At 51.6% G+C, this 17612-nt stretch overlaps 7 protein-coding genes across 7 annotated transcripts; 4 read left to right on the top strand and 3 right to left on the bottom strand.

The window, feature by feature from the left end:
- Positions 1 to 515: 515 nt before the first annotated feature.
- Positions 516 to 2954, top strand: VTN31DRAFT_6442 (uncharacterized protein; the record flags this gene model as incomplete). Its single annotated transcript, XM_069407053.1, has 1 exon — positions 516 to 2954. One exon carries the CDS (start codon positions 516 to 518, stop codon positions 2952 to 2954), a length of 2439 nt encoding a protein of 812 aa, XP_069258617.1.
- Positions 2955 to 3630: 676 nt separating this feature from the next.
- On the bottom strand, positions 3631 to 5532 carry VTN31DRAFT_6441 (uncharacterized protein; the record flags this gene model as incomplete). The annotated part of the gene is made up of 4 exons (XM_069407052.1): positions 3631 to 4237; positions 4289 to 4356; positions 4408 to 5060; positions 5130 to 5532. 4 exons carry the CDS (start codon positions 5530 to 5532, stop codon positions 3631 to 3633), a joined length of 1731 nt encoding a protein of 576 aa, XP_069258616.1.
- Positions 5533 to 6021: 489 nt separating this feature from the next.
- VTN31DRAFT_6440 (uncharacterized protein) lies at positions 6022 to 6951 on the bottom strand (the record flags this gene model as incomplete). Its single annotated transcript, XM_069407051.1, has 2 exons — positions 6022 to 6494; positions 6555 to 6951. 2 exons carry the CDS (start codon positions 6949 to 6951, stop codon positions 6022 to 6024), a joined length of 870 nt encoding a protein of 289 aa, XP_069258615.1.
- A 385-nt stretch (positions 6952 to 7336) lies between these two features.
- Positions 7337 to 8294, bottom strand: VTN31DRAFT_6439 (uncharacterized protein; the record flags this gene model as incomplete). Its single annotated transcript, XM_069407049.1, has 2 exons — positions 7337 to 7838; positions 7894 to 8294. The coding sequence occupies 2 exons, from the start codon at positions 8292 to 8294 to the stop codon at positions 7337 to 7339; spliced, it is 903 nt and encodes a 300-aa protein (XP_069258614.1).
- Positions 8295 to 11837: 3543 nt separating this feature from the next.
- On the top strand, positions 11838 to 13728 carry VTN31DRAFT_6438 (uncharacterized protein; the record flags this gene model as incomplete). The annotated part of the gene is made up of 2 exons (XM_069407048.1): positions 11838 to 12460; positions 12519 to 13728. The coding sequence occupies 2 exons, from the start codon at positions 11838 to 11840 to the stop codon at positions 13726 to 13728; spliced, it is 1833 nt and encodes a 610-aa protein (XP_069258613.1).
- Positions 13729 to 14338: 610 nt separating this feature from the next.
- VTN31DRAFT_6437 (uncharacterized protein) lies at positions 14339 to 14846 on the top strand (the record flags this gene model as incomplete). Its single annotated transcript, XM_069407047.1, has 3 exons — positions 14339 to 14379; positions 14493 to 14640; positions 14700 to 14846. 3 exons carry the CDS (start codon positions 14339 to 14341, stop codon positions 14844 to 14846), a joined length of 336 nt encoding a protein of 111 aa, XP_069258612.1.
- Positions 14847 to 15151: 305 nt separating this feature from the next.
- VTN31DRAFT_6436 (uncharacterized protein) lies at positions 15152 to 16491 on the top strand (the record flags this gene model as incomplete). Its single annotated transcript, XM_069407046.1, has 3 exons — positions 15152 to 15365; positions 15434 to 15479; positions 15552 to 16491. The coding sequence occupies 3 exons, from the start codon at positions 15152 to 15154 to the stop codon at positions 16489 to 16491; spliced, it is 1200 nt and encodes a 399-aa protein (XP_069258611.1).
- Positions 16492 to 17612: the final 1121 nt, after the last annotated feature.

The following is a 17612-nucleotide window of genomic DNA, read 5'->3' as shown; positions in this document are numbered from 1 at the left end:
TTGTCTGTAGTAGAGAAGAAACGAGAGGAACCGTGATGAATCGTGAAGCTATTCAAGTTGACTGCTCATTACATAATCCCCAGAGACCCGTTGCCTCTACGTAAGAGTTGGGCAGTGCTGCACCATGATTGGCTGAACGTTGTTCAGCCCCGCCAACCATACTGATGCCTCAGGCATCAGGAATCTCATTGTTCATCAAAACGCGAGTACAGTACTGTCTTACGGAGGTACTATCTACTCGTTGTATGAAGCTGGTCGAGGCTGGCTCAATCACCAATAAATGGGTATGATCAGCCCGGTGAGGAAGTGTGCATATTGAAGCATGTGTAGGGCTACTGTTTATTCGGGCGTTCACGCGTTCAGAAGACGCCTTTTGACCACTTAACGGAGGTATACGCGCACGCGTGCATCATCGTCTGAGTGGCAGGAACTGTGCATCGTGCAAAGATAAACAAAGAACGCAAAGCGCCTGAGTATTGGAAATAAATGCCAGTTTCCCCATTGCACACTACACGATGCTCCACGAAATCCTCCTCGTCCTCTCAGGCCAGCCATCGCCGCTTGTTGATCCTGAACTGGGCAAAACTGGAGCAGCGCCTGGACCCATCCCTCTGTTATCGCCGCCGGAAAAGGCCCTACTCGCATCTCTGGCACATCTGAGTCGGCTACACGCTCGGCTCCGCGCTCATACCGCTCGGATCTCGTCTACCCATCCGTCGCCGATCTGTCGTGCGGTCTCATCCGCCATCGCCACGGTGCAGCTGGGCAAATTTCAAAAAAAAATCCTGGAGGTGGAAAAAGCGGTACTTGCCAAAGACAGCAGCTATGTGGGCGGTTATGGCATTGTTCCTCTTTCCATCATTGTCTCTGAGTTTGCACCGTGGACACGAAGGCTAGAATGGTTGTGGCAGGTTGCACATTTCATTCAACCCGAGGAAAACGCAGACGGGTCTCCGAGCACTGGTGCAAAGGTCATAGACTATTTGCGGGGAGAGTCTCACACAGGCTATGGAGATTTGGAGGAAATCGCGCTGCAGCTGGTCCGAGCTGCAGAGACTGCGTGGCTGCGGCAGTTGTCGGTGTGGTTGCTCTACGGAGACCTGCCGACGTTTGGGAAAGATGACTTCTTCATTCAAGCTAGGGCGCCTGAGGACGCAGGAGATGAGCTTGAATCGTCTCGAGGAGTCTCGGATTTCTCCATACGGTCCGACCTACTGCCAACCTTCGTTTCGAGTGCTACCGCTGCGTCCATTCTTTTTATTGGGAAGTCATTGAATCGCATCAGAGGACGTCGTAATCGCTCTACTCTTGATACAAGCTCGGGGTCTGTGACCGGTGTCTCGCTCGACAATGAACATATTCAGCATTTATCCTCGTTGAAGTCTCCTATCTCCTCGACCGCCCTAACAAAGGCTGTCACGGAGATTAGACAGTCATTGTCGCAAACATCGCTCTCGAAACTTCTGCCCCTTCCAAGAATTGTCGAGGTGTTGTCATTGATTCATGATTTTCTCCTCCTAGGACGAGGCGAATTCGTCATGGCTTTGGTGGCCCATGCAGATGCACGAGTCCAGGCCCGACATCAGAACACGGGCACCAGAAGGGGACTTGATGGAGTCGGCATCAAAGAAGGAGAAGTTGCCGCTGTATTAGCCCAGACATGGTCGGAACTGTCCTCACTCAAGAACGAAGATGACCCCGTAGATGAGGGACTGGATCTTGCGCGAAATCTACTGCAGCTGACCGTCAACAAGTCCAACCGGGCGGTGACTCCGTCTCGAGACTCGCGCAGCAGCAGTTTCGCGGCAGAGATTTCCAGGATCTCGTTTGATGATCTTTTATTTCCGACGCCAACGTCCTTGACATTACGAGTGCAACCTCCTGTCGACCTGTTCCTCTCCCAATCGGAAACCGCTGTTTATTCCAAAATCCATTCGTATCTCCTTGGTATCCGGCGGGCGCAGATTCGCCTGAGCAACCTGTGGAAACATACGGCGATGCGACGGATACACCCTAGCCCCTGGGGACCTCCACGAAGCAACACTCGAGGTGGGGAGTTTCGTCTTCGGGCACAGCGAGAACGGCACAATGCGAGGAACGTACAGATGCGGGCCATCTGGGCTACTGCAACGGCTGCCCTCTTCGTACTTTCAGAGATTGGCGGGTACTTCCAAGGCGAGGTAGTACAAGGAGGCTGGGAACACTTCCGATACTGGCTCGAGAATGGAGCCTTGCCGCGACCCGGCACCTCGTCCCGGCCTCCAACCTCATCACGGCCCGGAACAGCAACTCGACCCGGAACATCCTCACGGCTGCAAGCATCATCCCGGCGGGGCACGGAATCACGCCCGGGCACAGCGCGCGCAATTGAATCACCGCGTTTCGGCCTATTTCCCCCTTACCAGCAGCAACAGCAACAGCAACAGCACGACCCCGAAACCGTCACCATCGCACACCGCCGGTACCTCATTTCCCTCACCCAATCCCTCTTCCTTACCGAAACCAGTTTCACCAGCAGTCTCCGCAGCTTCCTCACCGGCATCGATCACTTGATCGCCCTCGTCACACGCATTGCCACCGTCCAGCGGAATCTCGACCTGGAAGCCGACGACGGCGTGGTCGACGCTCTCGTCGACTACGCGCAGGAGGAACGGTCCCTGTGGGACGAACTGCGCTCGTCCCGGTCCGCGATCGAGCGCGGCATCAAGGACCTGATTGTCAAACTGCGCGACATTGACGATCGCCGCGCGGGGGAAGGCAGCAAGTTGTCCTCCTCCGAAGGGGTTGCCATCGGTGGCTTCTCCCCCGCGCAGCAGCAGAATATCATGAATAATAATAATAATGCCTACATTCCGCGTAAACCAGCGGGTGTTGATCGATTGCTGATGAAGTTAGATTCGGTCAACGCGGTCCAGACCCTGACCGAGGGTTCCGAGGTTGAAGAGGACGAATAATTCACATTTTTGATGGTGTACGGAGTATCTCCACTTGCACTTCTCTTTCATTGTGTTATGGTTGCTCGGATGATACGGAGTCCTCAGGATCGATCACAGCATGTACAGTGCATTACTCGCAACGAGCAGGAACGGCCGTTCAGACAGATCTAGATTATCATGGCCCTAATGCACACATAGAAACGTCTAATCGTTCAATCGAGACCCAAAGCAAATCACAATGTCTTTCTCATAGGGACATAGGCCGAGTACTGTAGATCTATCGAGCATGGACTGAGCCATCCTCCAGTTCCTCACGAGTCGAGAGCTCATGGTCTAGTTCCATAGGTAAGTCACGGGGTATGTATGAAGGGGGTGTGCATCAATCGTCCGAAGTCGCTGCTTGGCAAAAACGCCACATCTGGCATCGGACCCACCACTCCGTGGGGGGAGTCCGGTGAAAGTCAACAACGGAGAAACTCCGATGTTATCAGATCTATGTATGACATGAAAAAGGTAAACGGTGGCGAGACTGAAACTGTACTGTACAGTAGTACGTATCCGGAACAGCGGCAAGGAAAATGCTTCGAGATCCCGATCCCGACGGGTAATAATTATTCCAAGTCTTGGGAGACGACGATAACGTCTCCGATGTTTCAGGCGACAGTTCCTGTCGATGATTCGATACAACTCATCTTCAGATTATGTACGTAAATCGATTGAACTCATGCCCACCCATCAGCCCCTCGTTCTCGGCAGCTCGCGTGTCCATCTCAATTCCAACTTGTCTCTCCGCTTCGATGACTCTGCGATTCGCCCGCGCCAAAAGCAATCGTAATGTGACGGCCAGGGCAGCAACAAAGATCATGAAAACGAAGCAGACCATCATGCCCCGCACATACCACGGCCTGTCCGCATCAGGGTAAAGACGTGTGCCGATCAGCGGTCCACACTGGCCGATCAGATTTAGGATCGCGACCCCGGTGCCTTTCCCTTCGTGCGCGACGCGGTTGTCCATACTCCAAGTGATGATGAGGGTGACTGCGGAGAAGAACCCGGACGTCGCTGGAAAAATGCAAAGATAGCGGATGAAAGTGTTCAACTTGCTCGGAATGTAATTGTGGAAGTAACCAACGACGCCGAGCGCGAGATACGAGAGGCTCGACAAGAGCGCATGGAAGATCAAGTATGGACTGCGCGTGCGAGTTCGGTCGGACCAGGACGCGGTGAGGATGACGACTACAAACGCTACCAGGAACGGCGGCGCTGAGAGGGCTTGGGATGCCAGAGGAGAATAACCCATGCTTGGAGCATTTGGTCAGCAACACCCATACCAGCGCTACGGGAAATCCTACTCTTTGACAATTGTTGGGAGAAACACTGGCATCGAGCTGAATGCCACATTACAGCCCAGAAACATCAGCTGGCCCGTGTGTTAGCGGACTGTAGAACTAGTGGACAGGAGACCACTCACAGCAGGGAGATACGACTTTGGATCACGCAGCGTTTCCCCTACTGCTTTCCAATTGAACGTCTCTGAAGTTTCATGACGTTTTACCTTGATCTCCTGGAGTCGTAGCTTGGCGACCTTGCGCTGCCGACGTGAGAGGAACCTCGCCTGCGACGGCGAATCGGGAATGAACATCCAAGCAAACACTGCGACAATGACGCTCGGAAAGCCTTCAACGAGAAACAGCAGCCTCCACGGGGCAATTGGGCCTGCACTGCCCAGTTTTACAATCAACCATGCGAGGCTGCTAGCGAACGAGGAAGCCAGCGGAGCCGCCGAGATGAAAAGTGCCGTCCGGTAGGCCAATTCCTCTCTCCTGTAGAACAACGATAGGTAGAACGGCACACCGGGACCAAAAGCTGCCTCAGAGGCCCCAAGGAGAGCTCTCAGGGTGACCATGGCCCAAAAGGACGTAGCGAGACACTGCATTGAAGCGACCAGGCCAAAGCTAGCCACGCACAAGGGAATGTAAATATGTGCAGGCACCAATTTGTACATCAACGTCATCCACTCAAAAGCTATGTAAGTAATATAGAATGCCGTTAGAAGCCACTCGTATTGTGCAGAAGATAGTCGGAGATCGTCTGTGAGTCCTGCGATCTTTGCATTTCCAATATCTGCATCGATTGTTGGTCAGCTCATTCAATTGAACGGAGAATATGAAATCGGCCTGCCCGAGTACTCACTTGAACGATCCAAAAAAGAAAGCATGTACAATAAAGCCAAGAATGGAACCAGTCGTCTGTCAAACCTCTTGATGACCTCCCGCTCCTCTTCTGGAGAGTACTCTCGACTGTGGCCGCGTGTGGACGTTCGCACCGGCGGCTTGAAGATTCTCTCCGAGTCATATCCCTCGTCAGAGTCGTCCGAGAGGCCACCTCTCGACGTCCAGTCATCGGACGGATCGTCATTCTGGTCGAGGTTGGTGTTCAATGGAGGGAGGTCCGCCGACCGAGGTTGAGGATGGTTTGGCGCGCCCTCCCGGTCCGGAGAGCTTGACTCATTGGGAGCGTATCGAGGACTTGAACTGGCCGAAGGCGTATTTCCTCTATCGGACGAGGAGGGCGAATGTTGTCCAGGGTACGACATGTCGCACAGGATCGGAGCTGTCCCTGCCAGGGTTCATTGGGAGTCAAAAAACCAACAAGTTCATCCTAACAAGCAATGACATAAGCAAACAACCATGATAGATACTATTGATCACTTGTTGATAGCAATTGACGAGAGGGAGTTGGGTCTGGCATGCGAAACTGCAGATAGACTGATATCACGTGGAGGAAGGTCGAGCTCCAAATGGACGGGATGTTTACTTAGTTTCCTAATAAGTTCAAGGATACTTGTATAAATCAAAGTTCGCTACTAATTAAGTAACTTAGTCTGTCGATCAATTTCTGCAGAATGGAGCTTGACAAGTTCCCATTCGAGCTCAGTCTGCACAAAGCCGAGGCTGGGGGTTTGTAACTAGGTCTGAGAACAAGAGCAAAAATGAACAAGCATTGGAATCACTGGATGTTTTAGGAACAGATTCGCTTGAATCGGTCCATCACATGACCACCATTTCTGCTTACAATCGATGCCTCAAGGGAGTCTCCAGTACGAGTCGGCGTACAGGGGGCGATAGCAATCAGAACCACGAAGTCTTTTGGCGGAGCCCTCCCCATAAAGTTCGAATCGCCGCTTCCTCCCTCCAAGCAATTGGGCTGCTCTGTCCCGAGCATGTGCAAACACGGCTTCAAGCTCGGGGACCAGCCAGTGAGAATCAAGACCACGAGCCTGGAGGCAGTTGAGGGTATTCTCGGCGCTGTCGCGGAGGAAGCGTGCGGCACTGGCCTTCTCGGCGAAGTCATCATCATTGATATCTTTGAAATCTTGCCTAGCTTTGAGATAAACATTGACAATCCGCCTGAGCTTCTCGTCAAGGCGTGGATCGTTTTGGATGCGGGCAACATCAGCCTGATTCTCGGCTTCGCTCTTTTCAAGGGCAATGATTGCGCACTGGGCACCATGGCCGGCATCACTGACCTCGGGCGAAACTGCGTGACTTGCTTCCACTGCACCTGAGATTGTCAGCTGCACAACAATAAGAATCGTGACAACAGTAGCTCACGGACGTCTGATTAAAATGGATTTGAGGGCAATGTGTTTTTCAATCACCTCGTCGACCATCCGCCCAGGCATATGAGGATCAACTCCAATGAAGGCGGCGATGTAAAGTTCCTCAGCGGCAAGGGTGCCGACAACTCGGCCATTCTTCGTGATGATTACAAGAGCTCTGTCGTACACTGTCAAAAAGCCATCCTCGATTGACTGAGGACGGCCAAGAATGAGTTTCACTTGGTGACGGATCAAATCATGCAGAAGCTCGTGAACGCTTGGTTTTTGACTGATCTCACGAAGAGCTCGACTCGGCTCTTCAATGGACTTGTATTTGGCAACCAGGCCCATAACCCGATCCATGATGTCGTCGTGGTAGCTCGAGCCAAACGAGTTCACAGTGGGAGTTGACATGACGAGCAGCTGGGTGAAAACTGGAAGACAAGGCGTGCCAGTTCACAAAAAGCAAGAAAAAAAAAAAGACGCGTTTGCATGTGGAGATCAGCATTCACGGCCTCAAAATCGAATCACGAAGAGTCGTGATGGTACTGCTGGCTTATGTGAACAATCTTCACAAATGAGGTTAGGGGAAGAAACAAGTTCTGTGCATCTTGTGCGAAAGAAAACATAATCACCACAATCACTTCACTGAAGGAGAGGCCGAGAAAGATCAGCTGGACTTCAGAACTCATCAGAATCAAATGATTATCATTCATCGGTGCCGTGTGCAGCACTGGGTATCATATCAAATTTAAGATGGAAAACAAGTAAACCTTCCGTTAAGAAACATCTCACGGAATCACCTTGGATTCTTGAGTTTCCATAGCCGCTCAATTTCGTCCACCAGACTCGATACACTGGACCCATGGGGGCAATCTTTCCATTGCGCGTCATCTCGGATACACCATACTTTTTCATCCAGACGTACTGTGCAGCTCTTAGTGACACCAACCTCCTCACTATGTTGCACGCTCGACCTCAATAGGGCAATGCCGCTTGGATCGTCTGGAGTGGGATCCGACGGATCATCCAAGCCGCCATGTTGACGACTTGCGCAAGCGTTTAGTGCATCAAAATCAATACCATGCTCCGACGCACAGTGCTCAACGAAACCTCGCTCAGGAATCTTCTTATAGTCTCCGATCAGGCAATTGGCAAAGCCAAGTGACCGGATCGTGGGCGTCCGCTGGGAAGGGTTGTCAGGAGGGAAAGGGAGGTTCGCAGCGCATAGCATGAGGATATTCCCAATACACTCGGTCGGGCCATGTTTGCATTCCACGTCTGAGGTCTTGTTCGAGATTCTGTGGGCGTCGTTGTTAACGCAGATCGCTCGCAAAGGGGAAATGGGGCACGGACTTCCCGATAAATGACAGCTGAAAATCCACTTTATCACTAATGCGCTCCATTGCCGGAACAACAAGCTGCTGGAGACAATCCTGGGCATCCGGACATTGGCTCATGATGTGTGCTTCTAGAGGCACTTTTATCGAGGGATTCGCGGCCTGAGCAGCCATCTGTTGAGCCGCATGCTCAGCCTGTTCATGTTCCCCGGCAACTTTCACAAAGAGGCGGTTCAGGTAAAAAAAGTAGACCACAAAGCACACCAGGATGATGATCAGGGTTCGGCGCAAATTGCGACTGACAGCACGCTCTCGCCAGGAGGTGACGCTGCCCTCGACGATGTCTCTCTGATCCTGGGGCTTGAAGTCCTCTTCACGCGCCAGCTCCTCGTATGCCTTGTATACTTCGTTCACCATCGCGCTGAATGTCGAGAGTAAAGCTCAAGGACACTTCGAATAAAGACTACGGAGTTGAAGCAGCAGCTGTTGAACCTGTTGGCACGTGAATCAGCCTCTAGATCACGTGATCATACATAGGCTAGACCTATTGCGTCACAACTTCGCAGAGCGGAGCTCTGCTGCTGCGGAGGGAAAAACCGAACAGGATACGTAGAGAGGGTACGAAACGACTTGCAAGCGCTGCCGTGGCTCTGCCACCTCTTTTGGTGGCGCAACCTGTCATTCGCGGCGAAGACTAAGAGCAGTGTGGCTATGATAGGCTTTGCAAAGAGTCTCTTGTACCTGTGCTGAGCCTCAGCATCAAGGGTCTTCAACCATCTTCAGGATAAGAAGCCAATTGCATAAGTTAGCGAAGGCACATTCGACTCCGTTTGCACAGAATTCTAAACAAGTCGACCGAGCGAGCGTCTTGCTGAAGCGTGTTGCCAAATGATCACGGCAGCCAACGTGTCGAGCGCACTGGCTGCTTGAATAACAGGTACTAGGTACGGAGTACTCCGTACATACTACTGTTACGGAAAACTTCGCCTACCAAATCTTCATCAGACGTCGTAGTACCAATACGAGTACTTCTGTGGAGGGCGTTTCTCCCAGACATTCACGAGCGTTGTGCTTGAGTATGATAGTCGTTCTTTGCAGGCATCAAGGACACTTCGACATTGACCACCCATGTTTGATTCGAATGAGGGCGAAGGATTCAGTGAATATCTGCACTGTTAGGAAAGGATACGGGCTCTAAAGCTGAGTTTCATCTACAACATTTTCCCAGCGGCAATGGGTACTGTACCAAGCCATTATTTGTCGGGTTAGGGATAGTACTCGGGAGAGGAAAAGTGATAAGATTATGTTATGTCTCATCCTTCTGTCTCGAGCTGAAGTAAAAGCGCTGATGACTAGACTAACAGTGACCTTATAATAATCGTCAGTCAGCCCCTCTGTGCAAAGGTCGTAACTCGTTAGTCGCAAAAGCCACATGTGACATACTACTCATACTGTCACATACTGCTTCGTACACTTGTACTCAGGGATGGACCGTTCATAGGCCACCGTCATGTTAGGTCGTATACGATGTGTCATTTCAGAAGTGGCAGACGTGATAGGTGTACTGGACGTCAGGGGTTGGCGGGCCAGGTTGTCATCGGCCCGAGACGGTCGCCATGCCGTCCACTCTGGGCTCATGCATGCAAGAAGCTGAATCCTTCTCTTTGGATGCTGACTGGCAGAAATCACCATTGATTCGCTTACGTGGTAAAACGGTTCTACGGTTTGTTCGGAGGGGAATCCTCACTCCGGCACCGGCGGTCAACGGCTTGCCCAGACTGAGCGATAATACGGCCGAAATACTACTTGCTATATCCGAGTACGATGTCGTAAGAGGGCCTACTACTGTAGTTGGCAGTCTTACTTGGCAGCTCAATTCTCTTTGCTGATCAAAGACGGAGTACTGACTATACCTAGTCATTTATGATGATCAGCACTTCAGCAGAAATCCATGGGTAACGAGACTTCCTTACCTATGCCTCAGACTCTGACTGATTATTGTCCTCGTCGACCTGGCGCCAGGACGACAATGTCATTGCCAATTTGCCCACCAACAATGTCCACAACTCGCCCACTCTGAAGCCTTTTAATATTAACCGTGTCCAGCCGTCTGGAACTTTGTGCCCAGGACAGGGTTCCACTCTGATCTCTCCCATGGGATTTGCGCTTGAGCTTCGCATCCTGGCTTGTTGGGTGGACAAATTGGATCATGCCATACATCGATCTAGGCCATTGATTTGGAGTCGTTTCAGCAGTGTGACTGTAGGTAGTTAATTAGTATTCTCTTCGCTTGACTGGAATACTGGATTGTGAAAAGCGAATTCTCGTCAATCTCGGAGTCTCGGTTATCAAATCTTTTCATTGATCCTCGGTATCTGATCGGCAGCACTCGCGCTACAGAAACGATGGAACAATTCGCCGGTGTCAAACTTGTCAAACAAAATCCTCCAAAGGGCCCAAAATGGACCCAATGGGACTGAGAGTCCCGTTTAAGTTTGCCCTTTGCAATGGTGTTTTCGCTCCACGATGTGATCCGTGCACCAACTTTGTTTCTAACTTTGTAGATCTTCGGAGTGAATGCCGCATCATCATCATAGGAAAAGTCCATGCAAGAACATCTATCTGGCCGTCGGTGACTCCAATTTATCCACAACACTTGGACTGTGGGCTTGATCAAGAATGATGATGAGTTCTTTGAGTTTTGAAGGCGATTTTTAGGTCTTGTCCAACACTCGATGGCTCCGCTCTGGCCGCATTCCTATCCTGGGTACGGAGTACTCGTATCGCCATCGGGCCTTGGTCGGCCATAGATTTGACTCATTTCAATGGCCGTGAAGAACATGGAATGCGGAAGTTGAGTTGGTCAGTAGAGACCGATTTCAAGGCGCCCAGGTATCTATCGAAAGTGCCGGGTCGTTGATTTCACACAATCAATGTCCGAATACCCACTCACACAAAGGGAGCAACAAGTTTGAATCGTCTCCGAAGTCAGATGTCTGTCATTGTAGAGTTTCTTAGGATGAATATGATGGAGTCGCTCCGAGAACGGAAGAGTGCAGATGGGGCTCCCCACTCGTGCGTTGATGGTTCCAAGGGGAACGTGTGAAGTTCACAGCAAGGAACTTTTCTACTGGACAGAGTACGAGCATATCTCTGCCTAGCGAAACAAATCAGCCAAGTCACTGGCGGTGAAGGAGAAGAGGGAAAAAAAAAAAAAGAAAAAAAGAAAAAAAAAATACTCCCTCGTGCCTGTGAGTCAAGCGCTCAACTGCCTGTCATGCCGCTTATTTATAAAGTTCCCATCGGAATTATCAGGTTTCTGGAGTGCTGCTCTCTGGAACAATCATTCTCTGGGTCTACAACGTAGCATCGGCTACACGATTCTGGTGACCCGGGTTGGCTCTTCCATTCTTCCGTCTGATTGCCCTATAAACTTACTGCTCAATCCAATACTATTTCTTCGGCCTGCTTGCAACTTTATCACGGTAGTTGGCATCTGACAACGTGACCACAATCAACGGTCTCCGCGCATTGCTTGGTTAATTCTGCGACGGCTTTCCGTCCTCCACATCTAGGAATCCATCGCTATAGGTATAGATTTCTCACCAAATCCTCCCTGAAAATCAGCTGGAGAATCAGTGCGGCAATATTTTTTCGCGGTGTGTGGATGCTTACTGCGATGCCTGTGCCACGACGGGCATTCCTGCACTGACAATCTAAGCTCGACTATCATTCTTTGATACTGTGTACTTATACATCATAACATTCCTGCCGTCCCTGCTGAATAGGTACTAACCAGGAGTCTGCGGTAGATCCGGCTTTATCTGCAGAGTGATCCGTTCCGGAGGCTCTTATCGGTTCCTTGCATACATCTAAAACCTCCCCCCGCACTCTGGGGCAGCATCACCTGAGAACTTGTAAGGTCCAACTCTGCTTGTGAAGACCTGCAGTCCATTCACGATGACGACTGCCGGTGATATGGGAAAATTCTCCCCCGAGAGTGGATCGCGGGAGGAGGAAAGCGAGGCACCAGATGAACATTATATCCTGTCTGTATCAGAGGATTCAGACGAAGAGGAGCCGCAAACTACGATCGACCCAATAGATGAATTCTTGAAACCTCTCGAGGTGAACGAGAGCCGGCTCTACAAGCTGGCCCAGAGCTTCTCACCGGTGTTCAAACATCTCGCACTGACCTCCCAAGAACAATTCCTTCCAACCCCGGTGACTCGATTGCCGACTGGGAACGAGCTCGGCCGGTATTTGGCTATTGATGTTGGGGGGAGCAATCTTCGCGTTGCTTTCGTCGAGCTTCTGGGCGAAGAGGAGCCCGATGCGGATCCCACCCCGAGAGATGCGACGGAGAGAACTTTTCGGAGAGCTCAACGCCAGCGGGTAAAACGCACAATGGAGAAAAGCTGGCCCATTCAGGACCACCTGAAGAAAGATAATGCAGATGATTTGTTCTCATGGATCGGGGATTGTATCGCGGAGGTCATTGCAGACAGTTTGTCTTCGGATGCGACCAAGGGTACAATCCCGCCGGAACTTGAGATGGGAATCACGTTTAGTTTCCCGATAATGTACGTCTTTCTTGATTGTTCCACGAGCTGTCGTGTGGAGTTGCTGACAGTCGCAAAGGCAAGAGTCAGTGACAGAGGCTACATTGATGCCGATGGGTAAAGGATTCGCCATCTCATCGAACCTGGACTTGAAAAACATGCTTCTGCTGGGATACGAAAGACATACTCGAAGGGCCTCTGACGACGCCGAGCCATCGTCAAAACGTCGCAAGCTCTATGCACTCCCCAAGCTGAAGATCGCTGCCATCACCAATGACACCGTGGCGACGATTATTTCTTCCGCTTATCGGGTCAAGTCTCTTCCCAACAGTAGGGTAGCGATGGGGATCATCGTGGGTACGGGCTGCAACGCGACCATTCCCATGAAACTCTCCGACCTGCACGAGTCGAAAAGGAAACTCGTTAGTGCAAAGGACCCGAACGCTACTGAGACAATAGTAAATACGGAGTGGACCATTTCAGGGGCAGCCGGACCATTACGGGATCACGGCATCATCACCAAGTGGGATGCAGCCCTTGATCGGGCCTGTGCGCGACCGGGTTTCCAGCCCCTCGAGTATATGACTGGTGGCCGATATCTTGGGGAGCTTGTCCGGATCATCTTCCACGATTATCTCACATCAATCGTGGGACTGGATCGACGGGATCTTCCCGCTGCTCTGGTGCAAGAATATGCGTTGGGCACCGCGTACCTTGCCAAAACCGTTGCTCGAATCACGCGCGATGAGGAACTGGTGGAGGAATTGAAACGGTCACTTCCGCCGCCAGAGTCTACGGACTGGAACTGGGACACCTCCACCGCCAGGGCCTTCCGAAAGGTATCGCGCGCCGTAGAAACGCGAGCTGCAGGTCTGATTGCCGCCGCTACTGTCGGGTTGCTGGCATCCACCGGCGAGATTCAGTTGAGGGACGACACCGATCCACGGCCCCAACCCCCGGTGGTGGGCAGCGATGCGATCGCTCCACCTCGCACAGAGGCAGAAGGACCCAAGTCGCCACGAAATCATATCGTTCCCATCCTTTCCCCGACAACTCCGGACTGGAAGTCGGGCCCAGAGGAACTGGTTGTCGCATATACTGGTGGGGTGATACAAAACTACCCACAGTTCAAGCACATGTGCCAGGCGTACATAGACCGGCTTATTATCCGCAATGGTCCACAGAAGGGAGGAAAATCAGTGTTTCTTCGTGAGGCATCCGATGGAGGAGTCATCGGTGCCGGTGTTCTCGCGGCCATGGTTGCTGGTGGTCGAAAGGACGAGAAGTAGACATGAAGTCTTATCATGCATTCATGTCTTGAGTTCATGGCGTCGCGTGACCTAGCTTGGCTATGATGACTTGCGTCACGCAAAGCCAGAAGCTGAGGGCCGCTTCAGATAATTGTACGATGGTCTCCTCCTGCAGGCGAGGAGGATTTACCTATGCGCAGGGTACTACTTGCTTCATCAGGTCGAACGACGGCGAGGATGCCTTATGACCTGCCATGATGTTGGATGTTTTCCAAACTACCGATATAGACTGGAAACGGATATTCATGGGCGAAGTACTCGGTATTAATGACACTGTGATGATACGATATCATGGCCTATGCCATTTGCCAGCATTGGGTAACATCGTCCATCCTCGCCTCTGATGCCTGAGGCATATCTAAAGGTCGTCCCTTCCTCAAGCTGTTAGTCAGATTTTCATGTTTGGAAAGTTACCACGTGATTACTAGTTAGGTTACATACATCAGTGCCAAGCCATCCAAAATTGGCCTAGTTTTTAAGCCACGTGACAGTCATCGAACTCCGATTTCGTCACTTGCTGTCTTTCTTCCCTATATAAACCCTGACTTGCATTGACCAAGTACGCAGTGCATCACTCCTGGCCGCGAAGATGAGCACTCAAGCGTACTATGAGCTCTATCGCGGCAGCAGGTACTGAATCTCACAGTCTACCAGCCAAATGAAATATCATCAAAAGAACATCAGCCCGGTTTGACCATGTTGGCTAACGTCTGAATGCTCTTGGCTTGCTGGAGCTGAGATAGTCTCGGTCTTTCGCTGACTGATACCTTGGACGACCTCATCAATGAGGGACGCATCGAGCCCCAGCTGGCGATGAAGATCCTGTCCAACTATGATCGCGTCATCACGGAGGCTTTGGCCGAGAAGGTCACCGGGCGGATGTCGTTCAAGGTGGGACAGGCCATACAAATTGTGGTTTTCTCCATCATGCTGATAGTTGCGATGAAAAGGGCCATCTCGATACGTATCGATTCTGCGATGAGGTCTGGACGTTCCTGATCAAGGATGTGACGTTCAAGTTGGAGAATAACCAGACCGTGACTGCGGATAAGGTCAAGATTGTCAGCTGCAATAGCAAGCGTCCTGGGGAGAGCTGAAAGATACATGATCGGAACGGATCCTTTGAATGGGGTGTACTGTATGGCTGGCGTTTATGGGCTTTGGGTCAGATTGCTTTTTCTCGATGACTGGAGATAACTACTAGGTATACTCAGTAGATACCCCTGAATACAAGATTACCTGCGAAGGTGACCATCTTGCTCCTCACAGTGCATGCTGTGATGTAGTCTTTTGTTAGAGTTAGTAGCTTAAAATGTGCAGCGGTGGGTGAAATTTGAAGCTTGTGAAGAGCGGGAAGTACTAGGGAACCGACTGTGCAGACCTCCGAAGCGTCAAAGCCAAGATGATCGCCTCCAGCATCCCCGTTCACAAAGCAAACAACACAGACATGCCCCGCAACCTCCCATGGCTGAAAGACCGCAAATCCAACGACAATGACTCTGCGAAACCCGCAAGACGAAGGCCGCCGACTCCGCGGCAGGAATCGCGGCCGAATGTGCCGGATACCGCGATGACCCCGGGCAACTCCCCGCGCAGGGTGGATATCTTGAGATCATGTACGGCGCATGCAAAAGAGATTTTGCGCAGAAAGGAATGAATTACTGATTTCCGGAGGGGCTCACAGCGAAAAGCCCGCCTTCATCTCCCATCCAACAGCCTCCTGATGAAGAGTCTGTCATCGAATAAGGTTCCCATCAAGAATCATATGAGTTCCCCGCTGACGGCCAAATCAAAACGAACAGGTTTATGCGCGAAGGCTTCGACGCAGATGACGGCTACATGATGGTCGAAGACGAACTGTACGAAGTCGCGCAAATGTTCACGCGACACCTGCACCACGCCGAGTACGTTCGACGCAGGAAACAGGCAAAGCAGCAGAATGCGACCGCTGTCAATAACCTGCCCCGGCCGACCGATGGACGAACCACCATGCCGCCCGAGACGGCCCTTAGGAAAAAGTCGGAACAGTTGGCCAGCGAGCAACAAGGGGCATTGGACGAAACATCGCGCCGTCGACCGCCGGTAGATTCCAGTGACGAGGGCGACCATGAAGAGGCGGAAGATCGGGACGACGATCCCTGGGTCGGAACATCGCTGCACAGTTTCATGACGGGTCCCCGGCAGAGCAGGTCGCTTGTGGGACTGGAGGGCGTCCGGTCAAAGACCAGAGCGGCTGCGGGATATCGTCCGGACTCTTCGGGCTCGGTAAGAGGCGGTGCGCAGGAGAAAGGTGATCGGCAGCAGGAACCGGTGGTTGTTGCTACATCTGGCGAGGAGACGGCGACCGATGATGACTTGGACGTTGCAGTTGCTGGATCAAGCGTTCCCATGCTCCCAGAACAATCTGATATTAAAGTTAGGTCGGCTACGACTACAGAACGGCCAGCTCCTGCGCAGCGAAAAGCATCCCCCGAGTCGGAACGCGGGGGTGTGCAGGAATACGGGCCGCCGTCTAAACAAAGTTACAGGGCTTCGACCATCAAATCGAGAAAGAGAATGCTCTTGGATGAGTTGGATGATTATCTAGACGCGCCGGAAAGAGAGAAATCGGTGGATAGAATACAGGACCAGCCAAGAAGCCCAACAGAGGGATCAAGAACTTCCACCAACAAAGACCGAAAAGAGGAGAGGACGTCCAAAAAGGATTCCCGCTTCGAGGACGTTCCAACTTTCGTAATATGATAGTTGCGCGAGGGTTTCGACAAAGCGCCGAGCTCATTCTCACTTTTTCAATCCCAGCTCCCGAAGTTCCCGCTGGAGCTGCATGAGGCCGGGTTCCTCCTCGCAGGGAACCGTGCTCAGAACCGCGTGCTTCTCTGACACCATGTGCTGTCCGCTGTCATGACGCGTCAGCACGCCGCTGTGCCTACATCCAGCCGACTCCGTCAGTTTTGGGGAAGACGCAACAGACGAGGAGGCGAAAAGCACGTACTCGTCATCTGGGACAGGCATGGAGAGTTTCTCTTTCCGGAAGTTGGTTGGATATCCCTGTGTTGCTGTTAGCAGTGGCAATGCATTGTTCATGTAAGGCCAAGACATACGATCTCAAGCTGCTTCGGCTCCCGCTTAGACCTGAAGTGCGTCTTGATCCATTGCCAGACCGGCGAGAGACACCCGGCTGTCGTCATAATCGTATTATCGGTTTGGTTTCAGGGAAGGGAGTGTCCGAACAGGACCGAAGAAACAACGCAACGCCAACCAGAACCTCGATCGATGGATGCAAAAGATGCAAAGTGCTCAAAGGAAAGAAAATCGAAATGCCAACAACGACGAACCGTACCGAGGGGAGTTGCGCAGGTGAAGCAATGAGATTAAACAATTACTACTAATGCCAAGGTATATACGCTTGATGCATATGAAACGAGCGACTGGGAAAGGCAAAAACGAAGGACAAAGGAAGGACAGTAAACAGAAAAGAACTGATACAACAACTCTCCCACCGGATGTGATTTGAAAGAAGTGAAAGGAAAAGAAAGAAGAGCTGGGAAGACATGAGGACAGACTGGATAAATATCGATATTTCGTTACGAAATCACCAATGTGGCCGTGTACATGCATGGATTGCCGATAGAGTTTACTGTTGAGGCTAGGAAAATTCTTCAAGACTCGGCACGGAACAAAGGGTGTCCAGTGAATGGGCATTGGGGAAGCCAAGGAAGGGATTTGCTTATCCTCTTTTTTGTTTTTTCCCCCTTCGTCGTTGTCCTGGACAATGACTGGAGTAGAATGGACCGTGAACTGTATACCGACTACGTAGGTCCTCTTACCGCCAGTTGTTTACAGAGAGCTGGGAGCCTGGAACC

This window comes from Thermomyces dupontii (genome assembly GCF_041956625.1).
Source record: "Thermomyces dupontii strain NRRL 2155 unplaced genomic scaffold VTN31scaffold_7, whole genome shotgun sequence".
Taxonomy (NCBI): Eukaryota; Fungi; Ascomycota; class Eurotiomycetes; order Eurotiales; family Trichocomaceae; genus Thermomyces; species Thermomyces dupontii.
Note: the sequence above shows the minus strand (reverse complement) of the source record. Positions and strands in the feature narration are given on the sequence as shown.